The sequence below is a fragment of the Lissotriton helveticus genome, chromosome 9 (assembly GCF_964261635.1).
Source record: "Lissotriton helveticus chromosome 9, aLisHel1.1, whole genome shotgun sequence".
In the NCBI taxonomy this organism is placed as follows: domain Eukaryota; kingdom Metazoa; phylum Chordata; class Amphibia; order Caudata; family Salamandridae; genus Lissotriton; species Lissotriton helveticus.
This window is the reverse complement of record NC_136070.1, coordinates 706,580,250-706,594,846: the sequence shown is the minus strand read 5'-3', so window position 1 is coordinate 706,594,846 and position 14,597 is coordinate 706,580,250. Positions and strand designations below refer to the sequence as shown.

At 46.2% G+C, this 14,597-nt stretch overlaps 1 protein-coding gene across 1 annotated transcript in view; it reads right to left on the bottom strand.

Moving 5' to 3' along the window:
- Window positions 1-14,597, bottom strand: part of LOC144781812 (serine/threonine-protein kinase D3-like) — a 690,012-nt gene that overhangs the window by 93,205 nt on the left and 582,210 nt on the right. Inside the window, exons 8-11 of the mRNA XM_078660826.1 lie at window positions 13,506-13,629; window positions 13,043-13,120; window positions 11,444-11,714; window positions 11,099-11,127 (exon numbers count right to left, since the gene is read on the bottom strand). Coding sequence (XP_078516952.1) covers window positions 11,099-11,127; window positions 11,444-11,714; window positions 13,043-13,120; window positions 13,506-13,629 — 502 coding nt within the window. The remainder of the gene's footprint in view (window positions 1-11,098; window positions 11,128-11,443; window positions 11,715-13,042; window positions 13,121-13,505; window positions 13,630-14,597) is intronic.

Genomic DNA, 14,597 nt, shown 5'->3' with positions numbered 1-14,597 from the left:
GTGGATCGGGTTGAGGGAAGCAGCAAGGGCTAAAGACTCAGGAAAGTACTGGCCTTTGATTGCGGAATATTGTGATTCAAGACAGAGGGCTCTCCCTATACTGTTCCCAGGAAAAGAATAGGTGGATTATATTTCATCATTATATAAAAACAATATCCAAGTAGTTACTGTGACACTTATTGTAGAGGAGGCTTCACCTTCTTTTCTTGAATACGGTCCCCCGTCAGGGGATGAAGTAGTGGATTTTATAAAGAACGCCAGAACCTCCGGTGCACAAGGGCCTGATGGAATTTCGATTGTGTTAATTAAAAAGGAGCCAGCGGCTTAGGGAGCCCTCTTAGCGCCATTGATTAATTTCTGTTTTCGAACAAGCAATATCTCCCCTTCTTGGAAGGGGAGTATTATGGTCCAGCTGTATAAAAAGGGCCCGAAAACTTTACCAACTACCGGCCTGGTTGCCCCCTCGCTCCTCCGCGCTCCTGCTTCAGAGACCCCTGCAGTGCCAGACCTTTTCTACGCTGAGAGCAGCGCCCCAGCCGCCGCAGGGCCGCCCGCTCCAACCGATCCCGTTTTTCCCGCCACTTCCTGCCGGCGCCCTCGCCCCCTCGCCACACGATTGGTGGACGCGACCCCGCCTCCCAGCTGACCCACCCTCCCGGCTCCCCTCTTAAGGAGACCCTGCACGCACCTGGACAGTGACCACCGCGCCTCCGGCCTGGTTGCCCCCTCGCTCCTCCGCGCTCCTGCTTCAGAGACCCCTGCAGTGCCAGACCTTTTCTACGCCGAGAGCAGCGCCCCAGCCGCCGCAGGGCCGCCCGCTCCAACCGATCCCGTTTTTCCCGCCACTTCCTGCCGGCGCCCTCGCCCCCTCGCCACACGATTGGTGGACGCGACCCCGCCTCCCAGCTGACCCGCCCTCCCGGCTCCCCTCTTATGTCGCCCCCTCAGCGACCGCGCAGCGGACGCGCGCAGCGGGAGCACCGAATGAGCGCCGAAGGTGCGCCAAAGGTGAGCCCGTCTGCGCCCGTCCGCGCCTGGACCGCGCCCAGCGCCAGAACCCCTGGCCCCCACCGCCGGAAGCCGACCAGACGGACCTACGACGCCACCGAACTCATCGCTCTCAACACCGGCCGAACCCCGGGTTGCTACCGAGCCACACCGAGACGCACCCACGGACCCTTCATCTGCAACGCCTGCAAGTTCACCTGCAACCGGACCGGCTCCACTCCGCCAGCGCTCAAGACCTCGACGAGCAGCAACAGCAACCACCTGAAGGGCATCCTGCTCAACACCCGCTCCGTCCACAGACACGCCGTCGAGCTCTGGAACCTGCTTGACACCACAGACCCAGACGTCGCCTTCCTCACGGAAACCTGGATGAACGCCTCCTCAGTGCCCGACATCGCCATCGCCATCCCGGACGGCTACAAGATCATCCGGAAGGACCGCGTCAACCAGACAGGAGGAGGCATCGCGATCATCCACAGGAACACCATCCGCATCACGACCGACACCGACGACACCCTCGCACCCGCCGAACACCTGCACTTCCAGATCCACGTCAACCCCAAGACCACCCTCAGAGGCACCCTGATCTACCGTCCCCCGGGAACCTGCACACAATTCAGCGAAGACATCGCCGACTTCATCAGCCCGCACGCCCTCCCCTCCGCTGACTACATCCTCCTCGGGGACCTCAACTTCCACCTGGAGAACAACAACGACCGCAACACCACCACCCTGCTGGACAACCTCGCCAACCTCGGACTCAAGCAACTGGTGACCACCCCCACCCACTAGGCCGGACACACACTCGACCCGATCTTCTCTTCCAGCAAAGACATCGCCTTCAGCCACGCCACGGAACTCAACTGGACGGACCACAGCTGCGTCCACTTCAGCTACAGAAAAACCAAGCTCCACCATCACCAGCAACAGGCTCCCCGCAGAAGCTGGAACAAGATCACTGCAGACCAGCTCGCCACTTCCCTGAACAAAAACCCTCCCACCAGCACAACGAACCCCAGCCAAGCGGCCACCAACCTCACGAAATGGATCAGCGACTGCGCAGACGACCTCGCCCCGCTGAAGACCCCGCCGAGTAGACCCGGAAACAAGAAAGCCCCATGGTTCAACGATGAACTCAAGAGCTCCAAGAAGAACTGCAGAGCACTCGAGAAAACCTGGCGCAGAGACCCAACACCGGACAACATGCCTGCCCTCAAGCTCGCCACCCGCAAACACCACCAGATGATCCACGCCACCAAGAAAACCGCATTCAAGGAACGACTGGACAACAACGCACACAACAGCAAGGAACTCTTCAACATCGTGAAAGAGCTCTCCAACCCCAACGCCGGAAACAACGACATCACCCCTTCGCAAGACCTCTGCAACTCCCTCGCCTCCTACTTCCACAACAAGATCGTGGACATACACAACAGCTTCAGCACTCACCCGACGCACGCCACGACGGAACCACCGCCCCCCACCACCACCCTCCGCGCCTGGACCCCGATCAGCACCGAAGACACCATCCGCACGATGAACTCCATCCACTCCGGATCTCCGACCGACCCCTGCCCCCACCACGTCTTCAACAAGGCCGACGCTGTCATCGCACCCCACCTGCGGGACATCATCAACACCTCCTTCGACACCGCTACCTTCCCGGAGAGCTGGAAGCATGCCGAACTCAGCGCTCTACTCAAGAAACCATCAGCCGACCCCACCGACCTCAAGAACTACCGCCCCATCTCGCTGCTCCCTTTCCCGGCTAAAGTCATCGAGAAGACCGTCAACAAGCAACTGGCCGCCTTCCTCGAGACGAACGGCTCCCTCGACCTCTCGCAGTCTGGCTTCCGGGCCAACCACAGCACCGAGACCGCCTTGATCGCAGCTACAGATGACATCCGAGCCCTGCTTGACAACGGAGAAACAGCGGCCCTCATCCTCCTGGACCTCTCCGCGGCCTTCGACACTGTCTGCCACCGTACCCTAGTACAGCGCCTCAGCAACGTCGGAATCCAGGAGAAGGCACTGGAGTGGATCACCTCCTTCCTCGCCGGAAGGACACAGAGAGTCCGCCTCCCTCCGTTCAGATCGGAAGCCACCGAAGTCATCTGCGGCGTCCCTCAAGGCTCCTCGCTCAGCCCAACACTCTTCAACGTCTACATGAGCCCCCTCGCAGCCATCGCACGCCAGCACAACCTGAACATCATCTCCTACGCCGACGACACCCAGCTGATCCTCTCCCTCACTAACGACCCCGCCACCGCCAGAGCCAACCTGCACGAAGGGATGACAGACGTAGCCAAATGGATGTCGAACAGCCGCCTGAAACTGAACTCAGACAAGACGGAAGTCCTCATCCTGGGATCCTCACCCTCCGCCTGGGACGACTCCTGGTGGCCCCCCGCCCTGGGCAGCGCACCCAAACCAACTGACCACGCACGCAACCTGGGCTTCATCCTGGACTCCTCCCTCTCCATGACCAGACAAGTCAACGCCGTCTCCTCGTCGTGCTTCAACATCCTGCGCATGCTACGCAAGATCTTCCGATGGATCCCCACCGAGACCAGGAAGACGGTCACCCAGGCCCTCGTCACCAGCCGACTGGACTACGGCAACTCCCTCTACGCCGGAACCACCGCCAAACTCCAGAAAAGACTCCAGCGGATCCAGAACACATCAGCACGACTCATCCTGGACATCCCCCGCCGCAGCCACATCTCCGGACACCTGAGAGACCTGCACTGGCTCCCGGTCAACAAGAGAATCACCTTCCGGCTCCTCACCCACGCACACAAAGCCCTACACAACCAAGGACCAGGATACCTCAACAGCCGCCTCAACTTCTACGCTCCCAAACGCCAGCTTCGATCGACCAGCCACGCCCTCGCCACTGTCCCCCGCATCCGAAGAGCCACCACTGGAGGAAGGTCCTTCTCCTACCTGGCCGCCAAGACTTGGAACTCCCTTCCGATCCACCTCCGCCTGACCCAGGACCACCTCGCCTTCAGGAAACAGCTCAAGACCTGGCTGTTCGAGCAGTAGCGGACCCCCCTCCCCCCAGCGCCTTGAGACCCTCCGGGTGAGTAGTGCGCTATACAAATGCGGTGATTGATTGATTGATTGGATGCCTCGGGCAAATTATTTTCAAAAAGTTTATTATGTCATCTGCAGCAATGGGCCCATAATCAGAATATTTTACCACCAGAACAAGCTGGTTTTAGAAAGAACCATGATACTCTGGAAAATATTGCGGTTGTCCAGACCATTTTAGAGAAATATGTTTTCACATGAAGTTTGCAAGTTTATTTGGCATTTATTTATTTATCCACGGCTTTTGACAGAGTGGGTCGCCAAACGCTGTGGAGAAAGCTCTCCCATCTAGGTATACCACACCATCTTTTGGGTCTCATCGTAGAATTACATACAGACACCTGGGGCCAAGTTCTGATGGGAGGTTCGCTGGGGTTATCATCTAAGATGAAAACATATAATGGGCTTAAGCAGGGTTGCCTGCTGGCCCCTCTTCTGTTTTCTTTGTACAGATTTGATCTCTTCGGTGCTTTGAACTCAGTGAGGGGGCATGCCCTCAGAATTGGTACAATGTCCATTGGTTCTTTTTCATATGCGCACAACGTGGCAATCTTTGATCTAACGCCCATTGGTCTGCAACGTTGTTTGGATGCTTTAATTAAATATGCAGAAGAAAATGTTTTGAAAATTAATATTGCCAAAAGTAAAATCTTGCTCTTCCGCAAGAAAGGGCTTAGATTAAACAGAGGGTGTAAGTGGATGTTGGCGTTTGATGAACTGGAACTAGTTGACTCGTATCTATATTTGGGGAAGGTCTTTTCAAAAACTGGACGAGATATAGAGCATATTAAACTTTGTGTTAGTAAGGCTGTCTACCAGTCTGCAGCTTTGAACAGATTATAGCAAAACTTGTGGGAAACGCCACTTCAGTCATGTTCTATCAGTATTTAAGGTTTAAATTCCCCCCTCATTAACATATGCTGTTAAAGAACTGGATATGAATCACTGGATCTCTTTTGATAAGGCTGAAGGCCAAATCCTACGCCAAATCCGTAATGTAAATTCTATGGCTGCTTCACATGTACTACGTTTGGAATTTGGTCTAGTCTCTTCATATACTTTATCCGTGGCAGTGGTCCTGAAGTGGGGTAACTCCCTCTGTTGGGGGTGCAAGGGCACTCTTAGGGCTGCTTTGAGAATGGAAATTTTTGATAAATTGAAAGAACAATCAACATTTTTGAGGTTCTTTGCATAAGCAAATGATTTTTTCGGGCTTAGCTTAAATGTTGATTACCTTATGCCATAGTCTGCACTGAATCTGTTTCTAAAAAAAAGTCTATAACTTCTATTAGCACGATTAGAGATATTGCTTTAAGTCAGTCCAAGCCCCGTGATGAGGTGGTCTGTGGGATTGCTTTGGGGAATAAACCACAGCTTTATTTAAACCAGAACCTTCCTCATGGGATCAGAAGGCTGATACTTCTATTGAGAACTAACTTGTTGCCTTGAAGAGTAGTTACAGGTATATGGGACAAAATACCAAGAGAAGAGAGAATTTGCAAAATGTGCTCTTTACAAATTCAGGATCTTAATCATGTGCTATTTCTGGGCCCGGCATTACAAAGGGCCAGGCCTAATATCTCTTCTGCTCGGGAGGCTCGTGCATTTGTTTTGTCCCCGCCAAATGAAATGGTTTGCCATAGGATATATCAATTTTTTAAAACATTCTTGGTTATTTATTAGGTAACTTTTCAAGTCCATTTTAGTATGTTGTAATATCTAATGGTTGGATATTGAAGAAATTTGTTGTGTATATATAGTATGTCCTTTTATCTTTTTTAACCTTTTGTAGTACTTTTGAAGAATTTTGTACTGTATATAAAGTATGTCCTTTTAATTCATTGGTGTACTTTTTTGGACCTCCGTCGGAGTTCCGTATCAAAATAAAATAAATTGCATTGAATTGAATTGTATGTCATACCTTAACTAAGACATGCTTTGTAATTTACTTTATGGTTTTTTTCAATATATTTTTATTGGCAATCTTTAAACAGATACAATGTTCAATAGACCTTGAATCATAATCACATACCGAAATATTGCACAGTATACACTAGTGAGTGCGATTTTCTAGAATTTTACATCAATATAGTCTTCTAAGTTAACTGCCGACTCACCTCCCTTAAATCTACCTCCCAAACTATCCAACCCCCATCCCTGTGGTAAATATGCAGTCACCGACTTTTCCGGCGCATCAAACAGTCAGTTCGACTCTAAGCTACTCTATCTAGAAATCTAGCTATCCGTATACTCGGTTCAGTCCGTTTCCAATAAGGTGAGAAACCCACGAGATAGTGTGACTGTAGTGAGACGCTAAAGGGGGATGTGTATCCTCTTTAAAAGTGTGAGAACATTTCTCGGCCAAAGAATTCCAATCTTGGGCAATGGGGTGTTTACAGAAGCCTTGATCATTTCCTGTTGTAGGTAGACACTTTCAGATGTCAATCAGGGGTGGTCGCCTCACACCAGGACTATATTGGAAAGATGGATAAGAATAAGCTACTTTGTCAATCCAATTACATCTATACAAGTTTTTCGGACATGGATGGCCAATTTCTCCAGTATAGGGCAGCTAGAAACCCATCCACATAAATGATAGAACGCCATAAGTGTGTACATCAGCCAGTGTTCTCAATACTGAACAAAATATAAACTTGCATTACTAACATAGAGAACCATTGCAAGGCATAGTCAAAATCAGCCATTTCCTGTTAAGGGAAAGGTGGTTCGCTGACATACATAAGAACTTACAGGTCAAGAATGATAAAGGCTTGGTTATTTTACATAGAAAGGGTCTCATAATGCAAGCAGTAAATATATTCAATATAAGTATAACCATAGGACATACCTGACACTTGAGGTACAAAAATAAGATGTTTGGATAAATACATGTGCCTGAAACGTAAACTAATGACTACAGATGTCCTACATATAATGTGGATGTGTAAGAGATTTTGAAATTACTTGGGGAAATTACTAACAAACTCACAATCTAATGTATAAAGTGGGATCGCACCATGCCAAAATATACCTATTGGGGTTCATATTATCTACAAAGGGGAGAAATACATGGTGAGGTTCTCTGACACATCAGTTTTATTTGGCCGAAAGGAATATAGTTATGGTGTGTAAGCCAAATTAGAGTCTCTCATTCATGGGATAGATGTCAGATCTTAATAAGGGATGCCTAAATGAGACACCAGTAGTGCTAGGCAAGTATGGGCCCTGAAGGCACCCTACTGATGAAAGAGTGTGTTGAACATTTTACACCAACAGAGGGGTAGATAAACTTATTGGATTCTCTTAACAAAAGGTACAGAATTCTCCAAAACTGAGCTGATGCAAGGTTTAGCTATTGAGACAAACCTGACAGCAATTAAAATTTAAATTTAAGTCCATTCTCTGAATAGAATACTTTTGAGTGATTGGGGCATACGGATTTGAATGTGATGCGTAAGATTGAGACCAAACTAAAAAATAAACAAACATTTCCAGATAATTGATTCAAATGTGTCAAAATAAATGGGTAGCTTCAGATAATATATCTAAAGACCCTGAGATTGCCATCAAGAGCGTAGAAAAGGGGGTCATCTGGCTAATCTGAACACACCTGATTACATTAGGGAAGTATGCAATTATTTGAATGATGTGAGTATATATAAAATGTTTTAAGGGATACCTCTAACTCCTTTTGTGTCTGTACTACATTTTTAACTACCGGAATGGTTAAACAATGGTTTGTTGATTAGAAAAGTACTGTCTTTGTCAAACTCTGAACCACCTGCAGAGTCTTTTTCAGCCTGTGGGCCCTCAGCATGGGGGGGGAGCACAGGGGGAAGAAAATGGGAGCAGAGACCACAACCTGGCTTAATAAAATGGCTACAAAGAGTGTGTTGTTCCCTAGCAAGAAAGGGCCATGCCCTGAGAGTTTAATTGAAGACCCTTCCCTTAGTGTGAAAACTTTCCTAGTGGAGTGCTTTACAGAAAGGGAAGGAGGAGACAGGAGCCCTAATGACCTTGAATAATTATAAACAGATTGTTTTAAATGCCGTTTTCCTTTAATTTATTTATAATGTGGGCGATGTGTGAGAGTCTATTTCAGACATTTTGCAGAGAAATATTGTGTTTATGCAGCTGCGGCCGGCGGTGGGAGTACCTGCAGGGCGGTGACGTGGGGAGGGGCAGGGTGGGGGGTAGTAATGGATGGATTACGGACCTTCCCAGGTAAGTAAACATTTAAATGAATAAAATGAATTTCGTTGCGTGCACTGTATCCCCAAATGCGATGCAGTGCGCGCAACGAAATTCGATTTATTTATTTAAATGTTTACTTACCTGTAAAACTCCGTAATTCATACATTACTACCCCCCACCTTGCCCCTCCTCCTCCCCACGTCACCGCCCTGCAGGTACTCCCACTGGCGACCGTGGCTGTGTTTATGTTTCAGCCAACATCCTTAAAAAAGTTTATTTTAGATAAAACAGTACTCCACATATGAGAAGTTTAGGGAGTCACACAGATTATTTGCAGTAATATTAGTGAACTGCTGCTGTGTTCCAATATTGAAAACACACATCACTACCTGCGTTACCTGGCCAAAGAGGGCTTGAAAGAAATGAATTTGTATCATAAATTCAAAACTCTTTCAAACAGGGGCCTCCAAATACGTTTGACCCAGGGCCCCTAAAATCTTCTAAATGTATCTGATCATGAGGGCTGCTCGAGATAGGGCCTGGGCACCACCCCAGACACATAGATCTCCGCAGAATACAGGTCTGACGGAGCAGACTGGCAAGGGCACACACTCCCAAAATCGAAGAGCAAAACAGGTGGCATGTTGTGACTGGCTGGTAAGTGGAAGAGAGGTCAGAGGAGGAAAGGGGAACCCCTTACTCAAAAAAGTTGGATGATTAAAGGTACATTTTCTAAAAAGACTGGCTGCAGAGAAAGCGATGGGGACACTGAGCCAGACTGTTGCTGTGCTGGTTACACTGATTCATATACGTGGAATAGGCAATGTGCCAAGAGCTGAGGGCAAATACCCCATTTGCCAGTCTGAAGCCATGGGACAGCTGGTTGGCAGGGGACACCTCAGAGTTTACATGTGGAAGAGAGTGAACTAGATCATTCAGAAGATCAATACAGAGATGCAGGGGAAAGAGGGGAGCTGTCCAGTAGGAGACTGAGTAGGGTTCTGCCCTCAGGGTGGGTGATCAGGCAGCAGCCAGAGCAATCTCCATGGCAGGGTTGAAGAATGGCTTTTGAGACAGGTGGGAAACTGGAGCATGAAAAAGAGTCCTCATATGTTGATGGGAGACCAGCACCCTCTTCTTATTTATGTCACCATGTTGTTAAAGACATAGCTAGCAATTATCTTTAAACTGCCAAAGAAATTTCCATATGAGATTATGGAAAATGTCTCTAGGATCTTGTTACATGCATCATGAAATACCCTTGTGGTTCACATTCCATAGACAGAATAAGCACAAAGGGCAAACAATTATAAGTAGCTTATGCCTTTCTAGTGACAACTGTGTCCAGAGATTAGACTCACCTGAAAGGACTTAATGTAGTTTTCGAGATTTTTAGCTTTATTTAAAATAATGACATGGCACTATTGCGATGTTATACTATGACATGTAGCAAATTATTTCAAATTACAGCACGCTACTTAAATTTTGTATTGTTTTTGTACTTTAATTTTCCTTTTAATCGAATAGTTTAATTCGCCATTGTGTTCTGTTTTCATGGAACAGACGGTACACTATAACAACCCTACAAAATGGTTCTGTGAATAATTTCGAGAATCCTTAAATACATAAGGAGAAAACCAAGATTCTGATTCACTCATTTCTTTCAGAAATCCATGACGATTTTGTACATTTGACATTGAGGTGGAGGCCACATTATTTCTTTGAACCTAAACACTGTGGTATTCAATGCTCTAGGGGTCTGTTTATGACGCCTGAGGATTTCCTTAAAATGGTATGTTTAGTAGTGTGGATATGTAATGTGTGAGTGTCAATTTATGTAAATGCATTACTGTCGGACACAGTGCAGCACTTGTTGAACAGCTGTAATGCGAACTGGACAAGGCTGTGTCCTCTCTTGAAATACTAGCTACTTCCTAGGTCTTAGTATTATTGTGTTTCTAACTTGTTATTCTGCTCCAGCCTTTGAGAGCCAAGTTTAGATACGGACGTTATCCTTAATATATATCTTACACAGTAATGATTTTCAATTTGTACGAAGGAAATTGGAATTCAGTGGAATAGTGTTTTCCTGCAAATTGAAATTAGAAGACTGCTTCTCCCTCAAAATGAGACATAAGTTGTTAAATAACACATTATCCATGTATTTTATAGTCTCTTGATATCCTATTTTGGTTTCCCATTTATTGTTGTGCTCCATTTCTTTTAAGTAAGTCTCCCTGTTCTGATAGCCCCTTAATTTATAGAGTAATTTAAAGTTTTCTTAGCTTCGGGGTAAAGCTGAGGCATTGTACTGGGGAATGAGTACACTGAAGTCCGGTTATGAGTATTGACATCCAGACAAAACCAGAGATAGTTAGGCAGCATCGCCTTTCAGCTCTCGAATAAAGGTCTATACAGACATCTTTCAGACCTCAGCCCATTCTTGTTCAAAGTCAGTTAAGACTGAATGCTTCTCCTCCAGTGAGATGATTGCTGCTACAGGCTGAGCCATTACAGGCCATAACAGGCACTAAAAGGACTTTACCTTGGAAGAGACACTTACTACAGTCCATGATTCTAAAAGAACAAGGCAATGAATTTGGGTAGCGGAAAGGGGCACATAAATACAGTAGGTGAAAAAAGCACACTGATCACACCGGCTTAGTCAACCCAAGACTTCGAGTTCACCACAGTAAGTGTGCTCAATTGTGGTGTACATGGTATATAAATAGCCTACCTGCAGAAACAGAGCTCATTACATGGAGTTAGGGGTAAAAATTTTATTTTTTAAAGAACTCACCATGTTTGTCTGCAGACCTAATCCACTGCCTGTGTGATGAAAAAGAGAACAGAACTTCAAGTAAAGAAATAAATCACAAAACTGAAAAGTCAAGCATTGAAGGCAATTGACTCGAATGTAAATTGTAAGCAATGACGGGAACTCAAATATTCGTCCTTGGACTTACATTATTGGTGTAATTGTACCATCAAATAATTTCTAAAAACCTAATATTAATCTTTATATTTTCAAGGGAGCTTCAGACCTCACAGGCTGTAAATGGGTTACAGACATTTTGCATACCTCCCAACATAAAGACTAGAGTTGAACCCCAGAATATTGAAGAGTCATAGTCTTCCTTCTTACCACCATCTTTAGCCAGGCCGGGCAGTGGAGACGCACTGGATTCGTTCATGCCTGGCCTCAGGGCTTGCCGGATCACTTTTTCCCAAGCTTCTCCCGCTTCGGTCCCCAACCAAGGCTGGCCTGGCTCAGGGTTGATGGAGCGCTCTCCTACATAGTACACCATGGTATCGGTGAGTAGCTCGAAGCAGTGGGGGCTTCCTCCCTCAGTCGGCGGAGCTGAAGACGATGCCTTCCAGGCTTGGATATCAAGTATGTTAGACAATGGCAGCTCCTACAGGAGAATGGTACACGTGACAGAAAAAGGTGTGCAGAATCTGTCCAAGAGGTACTGGAAATGATGCTGATGTCATGAATAAAGTGGTACAAAAGGGGGTGGTGATGGATGGAGCATCTGAACCAATCAAACACTCACACCCAGTCAACAGATCTGGGTTTAATCCATCACCGTTCTTAAGCCCATTTCTGCCACCCCAGTTCAGACATGGCCATATGCAAATCAGTCTGACCCTGTGCCTCATGGGAACAGTCCAGCCCGAAGTGGCAAGCCATGCCTTCCCTGGACTGGAAACAAGCTTCCGAGGACCGGTTTCTGGCATTTCAGCCGTCTTCAGCCCGGCTTGCTTGAATCCAGTGGCAAAGTGAGCCAGTGAGATGTCATAAATAAGCACAGCAGATATTTCAACATCTAACATACACGGCGAGGCCCTCACTCCGAAGTCTACTGTACATATGTTAATTGAGGTGAAGTCAAGGAGATAAAAGGCACACTGATTTTAAGTTCAGCTTTTGAGACTCTGTTTATCTTGTGTGCACTAGTGCCTAGCAAAGCATAAATAAAAATGTACCCCTGAGTGGAAAAGTAGGAACATGGCAAATTACTACCTGAGCTCAAATGTGGCCCCCTGGCTTAGTCATTACTAATTCTTTACCAAACATCAGAAGCAACTATGCTCCAGCATTGAATGCTTCACAGATTCACATACTATGAAAATATTGAAGTGTGAGTCTTAAAGTTCTTACAGTTCCTGATCTGGCTCTGTTAAAAACTAAGTGAAGCTATGAAATATACTAACAATGAATTAGTAAATTGAGAGATAGGTCAGGTAAGTGAGTGTTTCATACCATGTCTTCATCAGGCGTGTATACCCGTCATTGATTAACGCTGCATTAACTGCCTCAGCGGTGAGCAACTCACATACTATAACAACTGAAACACTTTCCTTCTAACTATAGTCTGTGTGCACACACTCTCTTCTTTAATTCATGACTGAACAGGATCCCTATTAAATAATTTTAAGACAACGCTAAAGACTATAATGGTCCTCAAACATCATCAATCTCCTTCTAAGGAAACCAACAAACCCAAGCTGTTGAACATCTCCTCCTAATCACAGCCTCCCAACCATTCAACTAATTTATGGTGCAACTTTTTCAATTTGTTAATACTTCATTTCTACCACCAAAAACCGAACATAAAATTCAAAATGTGCTCAAGAGTGGCCTGTCACCATGGTATAGCTGATTAGATAGTTTTAAATTCCATGTGTTTTGATATTGGATACAATGAGCTCAAGAGAGGAAGCTATGAGCGAGACCTACCTTATAGAATTTCCCTCCAGTTTCATTGTGGAAAAGCGTGATACATTTGCTGTCCAGCTGCCAATAATGGCGCTTACGCTGCAGAAAAAATGGACAAAACATGTTTGGTTGGAAAAGTCAGACAAGTGATGCAGTGGTGTTATGAGTATAGGAAATAAACAACTGCAAAGTGGAGTCGGTAAGAGCACAGTTTCTAGGAAGGGCAACTGCTGCAGAGCTTAAATGGGTCTAAAGTGAAAAATTCAAAGGCGCTATTGAATCCGGCCAAAAGAGGATCAATGAAGAGGACATCTATTCCTGCAGACTACAAATATATTTTATCAATATAAAATCTTGTGACTTACACAGTCCTTCCTGAGATGTAGGTTTTATATCATCCTGAAGGGACAGAACGTGTACCAGATTGAATGAATCTGAAAAAGCCTTTTACATTTCCTCATCGAGAAGAACCTGAAAAACTAACCATAGAATCTTTGCTGGTGAAGTGAACCATCCAGCCCTCCATGAGCATGTAACTGTTCTTCCTCTTGACGTTGCGGACAGACTGGACGACTCTCATCAGAGGGATGAAATTGCTGAAACTTGGGCTGCAAGACAGCATCGCAGAGCTCACACATACATTAGGGATCAAATTGTATAGTCAAAGTGAACATATCAAAGCACCATTTATTACTGACAACATTTATACAGTACATACTAACCTCCCTTCTCCCCCACACACTTTTTAGCATAAAAAATTTGATTTCTTAAACTAAACACCAAAACACTAAAACAGCAATGCCAAACACAGTGTCATTACAGCACTAAAACATAAGGGGGTGGGAATAAGGACCCCAATTATGGGGTATTGCACAGTAGACAGCCTCCCCTTTATGGTAAATGCAGTCAGGTCTGTATCAATGAATTATAATCAGGTGCCACTAAGAGTCAGTCTCACTAAAACTTGGTATAGATAGCATGACCACCCTAAACAGTATGGGGGGCAGGGGATCCACTATAGGACCACCCTAGCCTAGGGCTCTACATTCAAACATCAGCAAAAATTATAGAGTGCCTCAAGTGTACCCACACAGATGCAGAAGCCTAACAAAAAGATAACTTCATAAGCCACTGAAGAGGAGTTGCTCTGCCATGCTAATAAGTATAGCTTTGGAGGTGGTATACCAAAATATTGTTTTTTTATATCAACCTGTTCTGCACAGTAGCATCTACCAACATATCAGCAAGGTAAGAAGATGTGGAGTTGAGAATATGTAATTTACACTTTCCTATTTATTTTTATGTGGAAATATCACTCTGCTGCAGAAATGCTGAAGTGTTAGCGGCGGATTTCGTTTCAGGTCTGGGGGCAGTTTTAGGCCTCAGTGAGAGGGGGCTGGGTCGAGGTAGTTTACAGGAGATGGGGTCAGTTTTTGGGGCTCAGGGTGGGGGGCTCGGGTCGGGGTATTTTTAGGGTGGAGGGACAGTTTTTAGGGCTCAGGGCGGATAGGGGAAAATGAAAAGATTTAAGGCCTGTGGGCAGTTTTAAGCCTAAGCCTCAGGGCGGGGTGGGCTG